Here is a 14560-nt window from a genome sequence, read left to right on the forward strand (position 1 = left end):
AAGTACAGTAAAGTCTGAAGAATTTAAACAGTGAATCAGCAATGCTACAGTTAAAAGCATTCATTTATCTGCTGGAATGAATAATGGTATCAATATATCTAAATACCTAGATTGAAATCTTTCTAACATCTAGTTGACAGAAGCTGCTGTATAAAAAAGACCCTTAAAATCGCTTTAATAGACTGTGATGTTTCTTGCACATTTTCCGTACTTGGTACTTGCGACACATGCTTCGGGTATAGAATATCACCCTGTCTCTTAAAACATGAGAATCATTGTTGCGAAACTATGTCTATCCATTGCACACGTTTTGCTGTCAGTTAATGCATTGACAGGTTGAACCGGTGCACAGTAATCTTGAGTGCTGAGGGTCACTGTAACGAAGCCAGGAAAGAAAGGGAAACGGGGAGGGGTTAACTGGGGCGAGAGGGTCAGAAGTTGAAGCCAGGAATGTTTTCTCTAGCCTTGCCTGTCACTGATACGATCGTGTACACCATGCAGTCCCCAGGAACAGATGTACCCACAGCCAGGGTTAGAAACACTTCCTTACCTGTGGCATTCATAACACTGTTAAACACTATCTCTGAAGTACTGTAGAACAGGAAAGGGTAAGAAGATACTTGACATGGCATGGGTGTGAGCCCAGGTGTGCACCTAAGAATCCCACTGTCTCTCTTGTTTAATGTTTGATGCATAATTTGGTTAACAAATCTTTTAACAAGGCCCCCTGTGACTGGATGTTCTGCAGTTAAAACCAGATCCTCAGGTATGCCAGGTATTCTAGTGACTTTATTATTCATTTTTGAGTTCTCGTCCATCTATATTTTCACTCATTTTTTGTACATAAACAACTTTTCTGTCACAAGTAATCTCATGCACTGCTGGATATTTCACAGTTTGAAGTTGAGGTCAACCGGCCCAGGGGTTTACAGAAGCCTATCCTATTACATGGGCTAACAGCCATCAAACAGCAGTCCTCTGTCCTCTAACCTGCAGCCTAAACTTTTGGTCACCCTAAGCACACAGGACTGGTGTCAAAGGGGTTGGTGCCACAGCAGGATGAGGGTTAAGTTCAATGCTGAATACAGCAGGGAGGAAATCCTGTCTGAGTCACGAGTCAGGGCCACAGAGGGTCCGTTCCAATCCTAAATCCTTACATGGGGGCTGTCAGATAAACTTTGACCTTGGACCTGACTTTTGAACAGAAGGTGCAATTTACCAGATGCGGAGTAGCTTTCAAATACAGATATAGAGCTTCTTACTGTTTGCTCTGTGTGTCTAGAGACCCCTTTGAATGTTCAAATTAAACCTCAAAAGCAGAAAGCTCTTGAAACATATCAAAAGATTTTATCAATCATCACTCAGAGAAGAAAAAAACAACAAAAAAAAACCATAACAACCACCCAAATGTGAATCATGCAGGGAGCTTTTTGGCAGGCCAGACTTCACATCTTTTTCTGTTGACAATCAATTTGTTTCACCAACATATGAGTCTGGCTGTGATGCGGGCAGCAGTGAAACAGGATCCTGCAGGCAGACACTCAAAGGGGAAAGAGTGAGAGACAGAGAGAAGGAAAGAAAAGAGGGAGAGGCAGAAAGAGAAGGGAACAGCACTCTGCTCTGCTCTGTCTCTTGATGTGTGTGATTTGTGTCTACTCTACGTCTCAGTTGGAAACCCCATATGCCAATTTCAACAAATGGTGTTGTGAGAAGTTGGAGGCAGGAAGTGTGTGTGTGTGTGTGTGTCTTGGGGATGGGGGTAGTGATTATGGGGGTGGGGTTGAAGGGTGGAGGACTGAAAAGAAAAGAATGAGGAGAAGTAAAAGAGAAATGTCCCTTCATGTTACCTGCAAGAAATCCAAATTCACACAGTGCTTTAAAAGCAACATCACATTTTACTCGTTGTTACAGAGACACAAGGAAATACTGCAGCTCCACTACATCTAGCAGCTGCATTCCATCACATTTTCAGATTTCAATGACTACCCTGTTACTCCAGGTTCACACTTTCCTCTCCTCTGCCATCTTGAGGCCAGCCAGCTTGGCTTCCGTTCAAACTGGGAGCCCTACCAAATCATCTGCCCTACTCCTGATCTGGTTCCTCAACCTGACACACTGTATCAGGTTATCTTGTTTCTATCCAAGTATGCGTGCGTGAGTGTGTGAGTGCATATATGCATACGTGCTAATAGAGAATCGTGTGTCGTCTCTTGGAAGGGGGAAAAGAGAGGAGGAGGAGGTGGATGGAGACAGTGAAAGATACTGAAAGACTGGGATAAAGTTTGTATGACACAGAATAGAAATTTTCAGATTGCTGCTTTTGTACCAAATAAAAAAAACTAATTGCAGATCATATTTGGGTTAAGTTTTTTACTGATATTTGAAAAAAATTATGCTGTAGTACTTTTAGTCTTTCTTTTCTACTTCAGCTCTTTCAGAAACCATACACGGAGGGAGGGTTTTTCTCTTTTTTTCACTTTACTAGCGTGGGCTGAGAGAGAGGGCTCTAAAAATAAAACATATGTTCCTCCAGGTCTGTGGGAGCAGAGGCCCCCAAGCGTATTGTTTTGGGATATGGGGGAGGACAGGGAGGATCTGGCCTTGAGAGCGATACTAAGAGAAAAGCTATGGCTTTCAGGCAAAGAAACATTCTCTTCTGTGTACTAATATATGCCATCTTTTTTTTGCCGTTTGTCAAAACAAAATATACTTAAAATGAAACCAGTTTGCTTCCTTTCCTCTTTCCTTTTTGACAGTGGGAGATTGGGTAAAGAGGTGGCAACGCTTACGGTCCATAATGCTAAGGTGAAAATGTGACCCCCATAAGCCTTCTTATTGATTTTTAAAAGCCCCAAGGGAGAATGCAGAGTGCAGAGGTTAAAAGTATCTGAAGTAGTGATGTTCCTTTGTGCTCACAGTGCAAAAATGACCCTTAGTTCGTATGTACTGCATTTGAGAACTGAATTAAAGAAGTATACCTATTGAGCCGATGTGGGTGAACCAGCTGCTGGGAGCTCTACTTGGTGAGGAATGAGTTAAAGCCAAAAGTGTGTGGGGGAAGTCCACACTGAGCAGCAAAGGGGAAATGAAGGCATATTAACGGAGAAATAGCCATGAGTGCTGAGGGGGCTGGATCTGTCACGTGTCTAGTTTTAGCACCAGTGCTCCTGCCTCCTACTGCTGCAGTTTTGTGGATTTTAGTAAAGTATAGTATAGAGAGCAAAGTAAAGAGAGTGTGAAAGATTCCTAATTATACAAACATGATACTGACATAATGTAGCGTAACACTAACAAGTCTGTGAAGAATTTTGTCATGATTTTAGCATATTACTATTTTGTAAAATGTCATCTTAAAATACACTTAACGGTCATTTAGAAGTGTATTATTAAGATACTTGTGATTTTGTGTTCTTATTCAATATATTCACAGACTAAACTGGCTGCTGAGACATAATGAGTGTCTGTATAAATACTACAAATACTACATCAGAGAGATTTATGAGCGGTTAAAGACACTATCCCTACAAGTGAGCACTAGAGACAGTCAATATTAGAATATTATAATACATCATGTTGATTCTGGATGATTTGATTACTGTCATCTACCACAGGACATGTGACGCTGTGGATGATGTTTGCTTTGAGAGGCGTGCACCGTGGGCGTGGTATCCCGGGGAGTGTCTGTGTCCAGCCAATAGCGCAGTAGAGCTAAAGTCGATGGGCGTGGTCTATTTTCCCACACGGTCCTGTCCAAGCAGCAGCACGCTTTTGTTCAAACTCGGGACTCAGACATCGCTGAGGTACATTTCCAGGTTACTCGCTAAATGTGAGCAAACAATGCTGATCTCAATAGCGGTGCTCCTGTCAGGGTTACTCACACTGGTGTTTTTCACTTAAAGTACCAGGTTGGGATACTAACTTTGAGTTTTGTGAAGTCTAAAGCAGGGTATTGCGAATGAAGCAGCTGGAGCTCTGAAAGCGGTGGAGGATTTTCCTTTAACCACATCTTCGTGTTGGAGAACGATTGCTGTCATGTACACTTACTAGACATTTAATGTTCCTTTACATAAAGGAAGAAAATAAGCTTATGCTTTCCATCACCCTCCTCGCTGGACATCTATGGAGAGGATTTTCTGTATGCGCTCACGCAGCTTTTGGAGTTACTTACGGTCGAGACGACACCGTGAATGTTAAATTTACCGAGCTGGATAGAAGAAGACGACACACTTAACCTGATTTGAATGCCTTTGCAAGGAGTTTGCTGGTTTCTGTGCTGCAGGCAGGGCTTCAGTTTGCTCGGACGGGACTATGGGGAGAAAGAGGAGGAAGAATCTTTTGAATTGCGCAACAAGGAGGACTTGACTCCCAATGGACGGGTAAAAACTTACCACCTGCACTAGAACAGCTTCAGAGCACCAATAAATTAATAGCATGTTTTTAATGAATGCCCACACTACATTTAAAACATCAGTATTGGTTTTAAAAACTGCTCAGTTTTTAAAACCAATACTACACGGGAAATTCAACGAAAAGAATGTTAGTTCAGTGTTTGAAAATGATTTCACTTGGAAAACTACTGTCCTGTGCACAAGTCTTGAGTCACCCTTTACTTTAGCGTAGGTGCAACGGTTCATTTGTACAAACATACATGCAGTATACAAGGCAGAGACAGACTGTTTAAATATAACAAGCTTAAAAGTCAATATTTGGTATGATCAATTTCCTTCTTTAAAGCAGTCTGAACACTCTCAGCCAAGCTTTTTTGTAATTTCTTGAAGTAGTTCTCAGGAATAGTTCTCTTCTTCTTAGAGATCTTTGGCTTTGTTCTCTGTCAAGATGATCCCACACCACTAATGTTGAGGTCTGGGCTCTGGGGAGGCCAATCCAAGGCAGACTGTGTTCCGTATATGCTTTATCTGCATTGGTAGTGTGTTTGAGATAATTCTCATGCTGAGAAATGAGGTCAGTTGCCAAGTAAACACTTTCCTGATGGTATTACATGGTGGAACAAAAAATGTTTGTACTTCTCTGTAGTTGTGAGTCCATCAGTTTTGATAAGAGCCACAAACCATGACAGAGCCTCCACCATGTTTTGCTTTAGGCATTCACTGTACCTCTCTCCTGGCCTTTTCCATATGTGTTGATGAACCCAACATTTCAAATTTAGATTAGTTTTTGTCATTTGGCCTTTTGTCCTGCTTTCCTTTTGCTAAAATGGCTTCATGGCAGCTGCCCTTCCTCTGAAATCATTTCCGAAGTTTGGTGAACAGTAGATCAATCAACCAAGGGTCCTGATGCTTTTCTCTGGTCCTGTCAGATCTTTGTTGTTTTTTTAGGGTTTCTTTAGGCTTTTGGCCTCTACTTGTCAAGTTTTTCTTGCTTGCTGTACAGGACATACAGAATGCCATTCCCATTTCGGCTAACAGCTCTTTGGGAATCACCTTGTTGGTGCAAAAATACTTTTTTATGCCTGTCAAATGGGCATCTTTGGCTGAAAATGAGCACATACAAGGACTGGACTGAAAATGACTGAAAAAGCTGCCAATGTCCAAATAAAAGTTTGAAAGACATTGAGACCTGTTACTAAAGACCACTTAAAAATTACCAAGAGGGTCTGGCTTCTTGTGAGCAAAATATTAATAAATTAGACTTTTACACAGTACTGTACATATAGGTTGGAAATTCAGGGTATGATAAAGAATTTATCATGCTCCCGTTTATGGCATTATGTCCAGTGAAGTGGTGAGCTACAGTGTTCACGTGCAAGTTTAGATACATGTTCACTGTTAACCTTGTTGTCTGTTCAGTACAAGCCTCTAAAACTGATGCATGACACAGAATCTACTGATCCTTAGTTTAACGTTTAGGTTTGTGTGGTCTTTGAGGCCTGGGCAACATTGAGCAATCCCACATGCACACACTCTCTGATGTAACTTGTCGAACTCTGTGTTGAACTGATCCTGTGTATTTGGCCTCCCATTTGCTCAGTGGCAAATAAGACTGTGGCCTTGTATTCTCTGTAATGTTAGTCATCTGATCAGCCACAGAGAGTTCAGCATTGTCCACCCACTTGTAAGGGGGCATTGTTGCCTTGCATTAAGGTAGGCTCTTTCTGTACAACCCCACATGCAGCTCTTAATGTAAAGTGTCCCAGGAAAAAAAAATGCTCTCAAATATTTGTTAGGATTTTGTGCCTTTCCAAACACCAGCTCTTTTTTTTTTTTTTTTTTTGATCATATTTTTAGACTTTGACTTCAGTGCACACTAAATAACATTATGTGCTGGTTGAAATTATAGGCACAGCTATTTTGTGCTTCTGAGATAAACTTTACACCAACACTAAGCCTTTGCAGATGAAAGTAATACCACCTGGAGCCATTACTTGCAAATCCTGCTTATCTGTTTATTGCCCCCTTTGTGTTTTTGCAGCCAGCCAGTTATACACTACAGCAATTTGCATGTAAACGATGGAAACAGATAAGTTTTACACAGTTATTGGCTCAACAGAAATCTAACAGTTCCAAAAACCACCAGATAAGAGCAACATCTGTTACTCAGCATTATCCGAAGAGGTGTTGGTGTGTAGCACACACTATCTTGGTCATAATCTACCATCTGTTCTACCATTGGTGGTCAGAGGAACCCAACGGTGCTTCATATTTGCAATCAATACAAGATCACAGTTACATGTCCCAGTGGAGATGGCTGATGGCCTTCTAAAGTGAGACACCGAGATCCTTTTTCCTCTAACTTTCCCGGATTCCCTCATTAAAATGCAACCTATGATGCATGTGCATAATTGTGCTCCTCTGGGGGCTTTGGTTTAATGTTTATTGAATTATAGCTTTTTCAGAGAAGCTTGATTGAGACTTGAATCCTGGCCTTTTAAAAACATATAAAGATAACCAGAGTGCCATTATTGACTGAACAAAAAGGAACCAAGTGAAGTCGTTGAATCTAGTTTTTACTATAAGAATCCAATATGACTTATATGAGCTGATACATAACTGATAGTAACAGGGAACAGCAAAATTATGATTACAACTAAGTTGTTGCATTTTTGTTTTTCGTTTTTGAGAGTTGAACCAAGCCTACTGAACTCCTATAGTAATCAGAGAAGATAAAGGGCTTATTTAATGGCATATAGACTAACAGTCTTGTTCAAATGATGAGCTGAATACAAGACTATCCCAATAATGAAATGATACAGCGACATTTTAAAAGGTCAGCTCAAATTTGTAATCTATGCAAGAATAATTGTTTAAAAACAGCTTTTGTTATTTCTGGCAGTTTAAAACTCACCACTCTTAAGCTCATAATGCTGCTTTGTTTTTAGAGCTACTGTATCCCCAACATTGATGTTACATCACCGATTAGAGTCTTGGCTCTATTGATTTCTGCTCGTAAATATTTATGAATATGAAAGGCGTGACCTGAGTCATAAAGTATTTGCCTGTCTGTATTAATCTGAGTGATGTATTTTCTTTTGAGGGACATTTTGTCTTAATCTATCATGTGGTTAGACATGTTCAGTTTATCACATTACTTGTAAATGGAAGGAATCAAATAGTTGACTGTTGTAATTCACAGTAACAATTGGCAGTAAAGCATTATTTTGGTCTTAGAGATCCTTCGCCTAATAATAAATCCCCCTCATGCGATGGAGTTATTTATTGACGCTTCCAGGCGCTTGACGCATTTCAGCAAATCATGTTACCTCTTATTTTGTGCCACTCTGATTGTGACAGTTGTAATTCTGTTATCAATATCTTAAGCTGAGCCAATAATTAGGAACACAGCTGAAACTACTCCAATCTGACATCAGCTGGTCAATCTTAACTGTGTTACAGTCCCCAGAGTAGATCCAGTTGATACTGTTTGGTTTTCCATAATTTCTACCAAGGGGGTGAGGTCAGTTGAAGGGTTGGTCTATAATGATTTCTAGGAAAGCCATCTGGGCTGTGTTCGATTATTAACCATCATTAACCATCCTCAAGACATTCAAAATCACGAGCTCCTGCATTGTTTTACAACATGCTGCCAGAAGACACCATTATGTGTAGAAACTGAAGTACCAAAGCCATAGATGACACACTCTTCCTTGCCAGGACTTTTCTTACTGACGTTGGGATCATGAGTCAGTGCCGATGCTTATGTAGGCTTGGCCCTTGAGAGCACAGGGCTATGCCAAAACCTTTTCTCTTCATGTTTACAGTCGCCATTCAAAGAAACTACTCTTTAACAGCTGCCCAAACAGTCACACCAGGCTGAATGCCTCCAGTGTAGGAATACTTGGGCACTAATTTTAGGGCAGGATATCCGTCATTCTCTTTTCTTTCCATGTTTCCACTAAAACCATTATTCAGTATTTATGTAATATGTATGCAGTTTTACCAATAAACTACCACCACAGAGGTTTAGGCCCAGGCAGTTGTAAGTGTGGACTGGAGTACCGCAGTGCATCCTGTTGCTCGGAACAAACAGACACAGTCCTGCTTTGCTGAGAGCAGGTCCTATTAGCCATCCCTGCTGCCCTCTGCTTTCAGAGGTGTCACGGTACGCTGGTTTATATTTGGTTTCCGCTGCGTCTCTGCCTCACCACCTCGAGGCCACACATCTGGTCTTCAGGCCGACACTGGCTGAGCCCAAGCATTTTCTCATGGTTACTCAGCCTCCCAGGAGAGCTGAAGGGAGAGAGAAAGAGAAGGAGAGAATAAACTGGGAAAAGCGAGAGCGGAAGTCAGCCACGGAATGAACACATCACGGCATCTTTCCCTATTTCTCTTCAAGCTCTGCTCTAGTCTGGAATGATTCATACCCTGCCGTCCACAAAGAGAGATCTTTTGCCAGGGCTCTACATCGCACGCTATCCTTGTTCCTCACCCCACAGCCCATTAACTCTATTGGAAAGCATTTTTCTCAGTAAATTGTAAAGACTTGTGGGCAATGACTCAGACTATTTTGACTGTGCCTACCTGTCTTATTAGTTTACTGATTGTTTGATTAGTTGATATTATTAAATTATTGCTTTTATGTCACTGATTTTTATTAAGGGTTTCCTGTCATTGATGTGATGTCTGTCTAGATTTTTTTTATTAGGCCTGTTGGCTTGGCTAAATGATTTACCATACACACACTGTCTGTTCATTTGTTCGCATCAGTATGGTTTGACATTTACAGTACTTCCCTCTGAGTTAAACATTAATGAGATCTCATTATCCAAACTGTAATCTTTTCCTTATTTGCATATGGGTCCGTCTGCCTTAAAAATATAACATAGATTCCAAGCTAGCCTATAAATTTGCAGTTCATGTTTTCTTTGTTATTTTTGAACCATCTAAAAAGAAGCCTAGACTGTTTTGTGGGGCAATGGTTAAACTTAGGATAGTTTGCCCTGTAGTAAAGTGTGGTGTGTGAACTGTGAGGAGCCCAGAACTGACCTGGATAGTGTTTCAGGTAGGCCAACACCCCTGAGTTGGGTCAGGGCAGCCACAGGAGCTGGCTCAAGGCTGTGGTTCACAGAGACAACAAGTCAGGCCACAGGGACACACAGTGCTGCTCTGCACACCAGGGAATCTGTCCAAATTGCACACAGGCAAGCTGTCTGATGGGGTTTTCCAAGGTCAGGTTGGGAATCTAGGGGCCGGAGCACTGTGAAAGGAAACATCCTCTTCCATCTTCTGCTTCACAGGGGAGTCCTCGAATGAAAAGTTCATTGTTTCACCCATGAAATCTGATTTTACATGTCTGCCAGTGGTAGGCTCATTTTAGTCAGTAGAGGAACTAATTCCAATTTCCACACAAAACTAATGTCCAAGAAGGTGTTTATGTGATTTTTAAATGAATAGCTGGCTTGCAGTTTAATATCCATCCTTCTATCTATTCTCTTCTGTTTTTCCTTATCGAGGCTATCAGCCTATCCCAGCTTCAGTTTAATATTTAAGTAAATAATTAATCTGTTCATCAGATGATTATTAGGGCACAATAAATTTTACTAGGTAAAGTGCAGTTAATCAGGAAAACCTTGGGTCTTTAAGGCTTCTCATCTCTATCATAATCACTGCTATTGTTTGATTTTGTTTTCTGTCAATAGCATAACCGTAAAGACTTTATCTTTACACTTATGTGTTTATCTTTAGTGTAAAGATTCTGAAAGGCACTTTCTCAATGCAAGCTGTTATAATTAAGGCTAAAGGGTCTCTTTGTCTTTCTTGCTGTTTTTTTTCCTCAAACTCTCACAACTTATAGCAATCAACTCACAGATAGAAACGATAAATACAATTGTTCTGGCTGTCCATGAATTCTCAAAAACTGATGTTATTTTTAGGTTAATCTTCTTAGAGAAACGAATGGAGAGAAAAAATCACTTTGGGTTGCGAATGTTGGGGTGCACTCAGCTTAAGCATGAAAAATTCCTCTGTTCCCATCACTTATATTAAATTAGCCTGTTTTGCATGCCATATTTCTCCCATCAAGTTTACTCCTTGCAAGTAAAAGCCAAGCATTACAGGAATAGTGCAGCTATGTGCTGAGGCTTGCCAGGAACAACTGCATGCCCTATTGTAACATGGCTCCTGAAGGCAAAGCATTGAAGGATCACTTCAAACTGTGGCCTATTTCTGAAGCTAAAGCAATGTCTGTGGTGCATGATTGTCGATTTACCCTTTTCTCTCTTTTCTGTTGACAGACTCCAGCTGAGGTGATTGTTTCTCAGCCATCTTGCACAGCCAATGGAACAAATGGGTAAGGAGCTACAGAAGCCAATTTCACACTTGAACGTTGGTCAATTTTGGGAGATTTGGATCTGGACATTGTCCAGCATTGTCTGATTTTTGTCCTTTTTCACATGTAGCCAATAGCAAGAGATTGTACATGTCAGCTGCATTATCTGTAGTGGAAATGGTCCATTTCCAATAGAGCGTATATAGCTTCTGGGAAGAGCATGCCGGAGACGGGGCATGTGACACCCAATCTCTCACTATGAATTCTCCAGGAAATTATATGCTCTATTATCACATGGGTTTGACTGGGCATTACATAGAACTGGCAGGGTAAAGTCCATTTTATGTCCAATTCGATTTGTTCCCCCATTCAGCTCGACTTGGTTGCAGGCTACAGTGCAAACGACAAGGGAAGTAGTAGTTCCGTCTTTTACTTGTATACTTCCTCTGAGCGCCGGGGATTTCTGTATATATCCGCAGGCGCATGTGTTAATACTTGATTTCTTTCAGTTCCTCTTCAGTATCTCATGGTGTTCTCATGTGTGCATGCAAGTGGTACAGAGTCATATACATACTGACAGATGATCTGTTATGTGGTGATATTTGATTTCTTTTAGGTGAAATTAGTTTTCAGTCTTTCAAACTGGTTGAGCTTTACCATTAAGAAGTTAACCTGGCTGTTATTTGGGGCTGTTATGGCTGTTATGTGTTATTTGCCAATAATTTTCCATGTGAAAGATGTCTGATGGAGGTTTTTGACATGTTTAAATTTCCAAACAATTGATTTTCATAGATAAATCGGGTGCATTCAAATAATGGGAACATTAAGGAAAACCATACATTTATTACACCCCCAACCTCCTGAGGCATTAATAGATGGAATTTGTCTTATTTAAATTTCGGATATCTAGGTCATTTGCTATTGTAGTGTGCCCTGTCATTCGGCTAAGATATAAAGGCCCTCAGAGGGGGAAAAAAAGAGATTATGGCTGCCTATGAACCCAGCATTATTCGTTGTATCATAAGAGAAAAATGGGCTGAATTTTAAACAACTTGCAATTAGTCAAGAACAGACTTCACCAGATAATTAGCTGAAGAATAGACTATTTGTTGCAAGCACATATACTATTGATGTCAAAGTAAATGTTTTTATAATTAGACAAATATAGAACATATTGGACCTCTGTTCAAGACGTGTCTTTTCTGAATAGGCAAAACCTACAGTTTGTTAATGATTATATTCTGAAGACCAGGCCTTTTGCACAGACAAATCAAAGACTGGGTTGCTTGGCCACAGTGATGCTGGTTGATGCGCTATGTTTGGACCTGGGGAGCCTGCATTCAGTAATTATGAACTATGACTCCTGCATCATATCAAAGGGTACTTGAAGATAATGTGTAGCCAGCAGTCTTAAACAGATAAAACTTTAACTGGACCTTTCAACAGGTTTTCATCCTCCCTGCAAATCCACTGAAGAATGGCTCAATAAGCCCATTCAAATTCCTGATTGGAATCCCCTTCAGATCTTGTGTGGGGTTTTGAGTAGAAAAAAAACAGTGCTAAGGATCGTACCACTGAATGAAGCGCAATCAAGATTTTTAGCAAGCCTACACCAGAGTGAGTCATTATGAAAAATGCATACAAGAAGCTAATTATTTCTGCTAAAGGGAGCAATACTAGTTTCTGTGGCTTCCTGTATTTACTTTTTCCACAAAAGACAAGTAATTATTTTTCAATTGGATTGGATTGAACTTATTTAAAGATATTGCTTCAAAAGGGATGAGATGTTTGCTTATCTGCATATGTGAATGGCAGAGGATTTCCTTGGGATGTACTTACTTTTATTACATGGTTAATGTAATCTTCATCTTAGATGACTTTAACCAATCACCCTTTCAATATCAGGGCATCTTACTGTAAATGACATTCAAATGGCCATGTGGATTACATGTTAATGCAAATGAGAGTCAAAAGTGATTCATGGAGGGCTTGATCCAGACTATTAGTGCATGGCTGTGATCTCAGACAGTGATGTAGCCAGGCTGTGCTTCTCTCTATCTCTGGCATCGTGCCCTTATCACCACCCCGTTCTCCCTTCCACAATCGTAACTGTACATCTGCCGACTCACAGGCAATGAATCACAAAGCTTGACTTGTAGGCCTATCGCCCATCACAAATGAACAGACGAGGATCTGCAGAAACTCTCAACAAGAATAGAGCTGTCCCAGGAAGTGGTTATGTGAGATGAAATATTTTGCTGTAGTCATACGTGACATGGTGTCTTTTGAGGCTTGAGGGGGGAAAATAGGACGGAAAGAAGTAAGGACTGGGTGACTCAGTCCTGCCTCAACAGCACTCCTAAAAGAGGTGTGGCTCGGGTTCATGTGCGTGTGTGTGTGCATGTATGTCATTTCTGCACTGTTGTGGTCCGCATGGCATGATTAACTACTAGTTTGAAGAGTCTGTGTGTTTGCCTGGCTGTAATCATCACAGTAAGTGCAAAGATTAGAGAGCATAGCGCTTGCTCATTACCTGGCCAATGAATGGACACACCCAGAAGTTCAGCTGTACGGAAGGAATGCCAAGTTAGGCTCTGATAAGCCAGAACTTTGCTATTTTAACAAATTGAGTCATATCAATTCATCTTAATTGTTGCATAAGAGGAGACACAAGCTCTGATTTACATCGGACTTTGACCAAACTATTGGATTGCATTGTGCACAAGGAAATGTTAATCTAAACAATTAGATGGAATAAAGGTGTGACTGTGATTAATTAGGGTTTTTTTTTTTGTTAACATGGCTATACTCTGCTAATTAGCCGTGCTACAAGCCTGATGCATTAGCTGATTTCAGGGGGTCTCACAGAATCCATGCCTGCAACTTCCTAACATATTTCCTCAAAATTAATTGGACAAACTAACACAATTTGAAATGAAGTAACTGAAGACTATAAGCCTGTTTATAACTGTTTATGTGTTGTCCTTCCTTCTTTTAAGATGATCTGCTAGGCCTTCACTGCAGCCACCTTTGGTTGCTGCTTGTTTATAGGGCTCTGCGTTCAATCAGATGATGAGATCAGATGATGTTGACTGCATCATGAAAGAATATCCTTCTTTTTGCCTTTAGAAACTCTTTGGTTGCTTTTGCCGTATGCTTCGGGTCTTTATCCACCTACACTGTGAAGTGCTGTCTGATGAGTCTTGCAGCATATGTGTGAATTTGAGCAGAGTATACCCATGTGGACTTCAGAAATCATCCTGCTACTTGTATCAGCACCAATCGAATATTTAAAGATGGCCTCCTTCAATTGTATTTATATATCTTAATCAATCTCAATCATCAAGAAATCCCAGAAAGATGATTGCGTTCATCTGGACGTAGCGTTTCCAGTGAGAGAAACGTTTTTGCATGCATCCAAGCAACTTCTTTAGTCTCAGTTTCCCCAACTTTATAAAAAGTCCATTTGCACAATGACCAAAACCAGCATGATTGCCTAACAATGGACCATGTGCTCAGTTTCAGCATCATTAATATGCAAATTGTCCTGACCGCTGAAGAAAATGTGTCCAAGCTGAGGATCGGGGTCCCCAACGCAAACAGGAGGATTACTGTGAATTATACATCAGTGAAACCAAACAACCTTAGCTACCTTGTCAGGCCAAGACTCCACAGTCTATTTACACTTACAGACCAGTGGCCACTCTTGAAATGATGAGGATGTACACATCCTGGACAGGGAGGAATGATGGTTTGAGCAGGGAGTCAAGGAGGGCATTTATGTGAAAAGGGAACGGCCATCTCTGGACAGAGGAGGGGGCCTAAGGGTAAATCCTTT

General features: G+C 40.7%; 1 protein-coding gene across 1 annotated transcript in view; it reads left to right on the forward strand.

Moving 5' to 3' along the window:
• The first annotated feature begins 3770 nt into the window (after positions 1-3770).
• plekhh3 (pleckstrin homology, MyTH4 and FERM domain containing H3) overlaps positions 3771-14560 on the forward strand; it is a 34912-nt gene continuing 24122 nt past the window's right edge. The window contains exons 1-2 of the mRNA XM_026164411.2: positions 3771-4376; positions 10688-10743. Of these exons, the coding sequence (XP_026020196.1) occupies positions 4242-4376; positions 10688-10743 (191 nt within the window). The 5' untranslated portion in view covers positions 3771-4241. The remainder of the gene's footprint in view (positions 4377-10687; positions 10744-14560) is intronic.

This window comes from Astatotilapia calliptera, chromosome 4 (assembly GCF_964374335.1).
Source record: "Astatotilapia calliptera chromosome 4, fAstCal68.1, whole genome shotgun sequence".
Lineage (NCBI taxonomy): Eukaryota > Metazoa > Chordata > Actinopteri > Cichliformes > Cichlidae > Astatotilapia > Astatotilapia calliptera.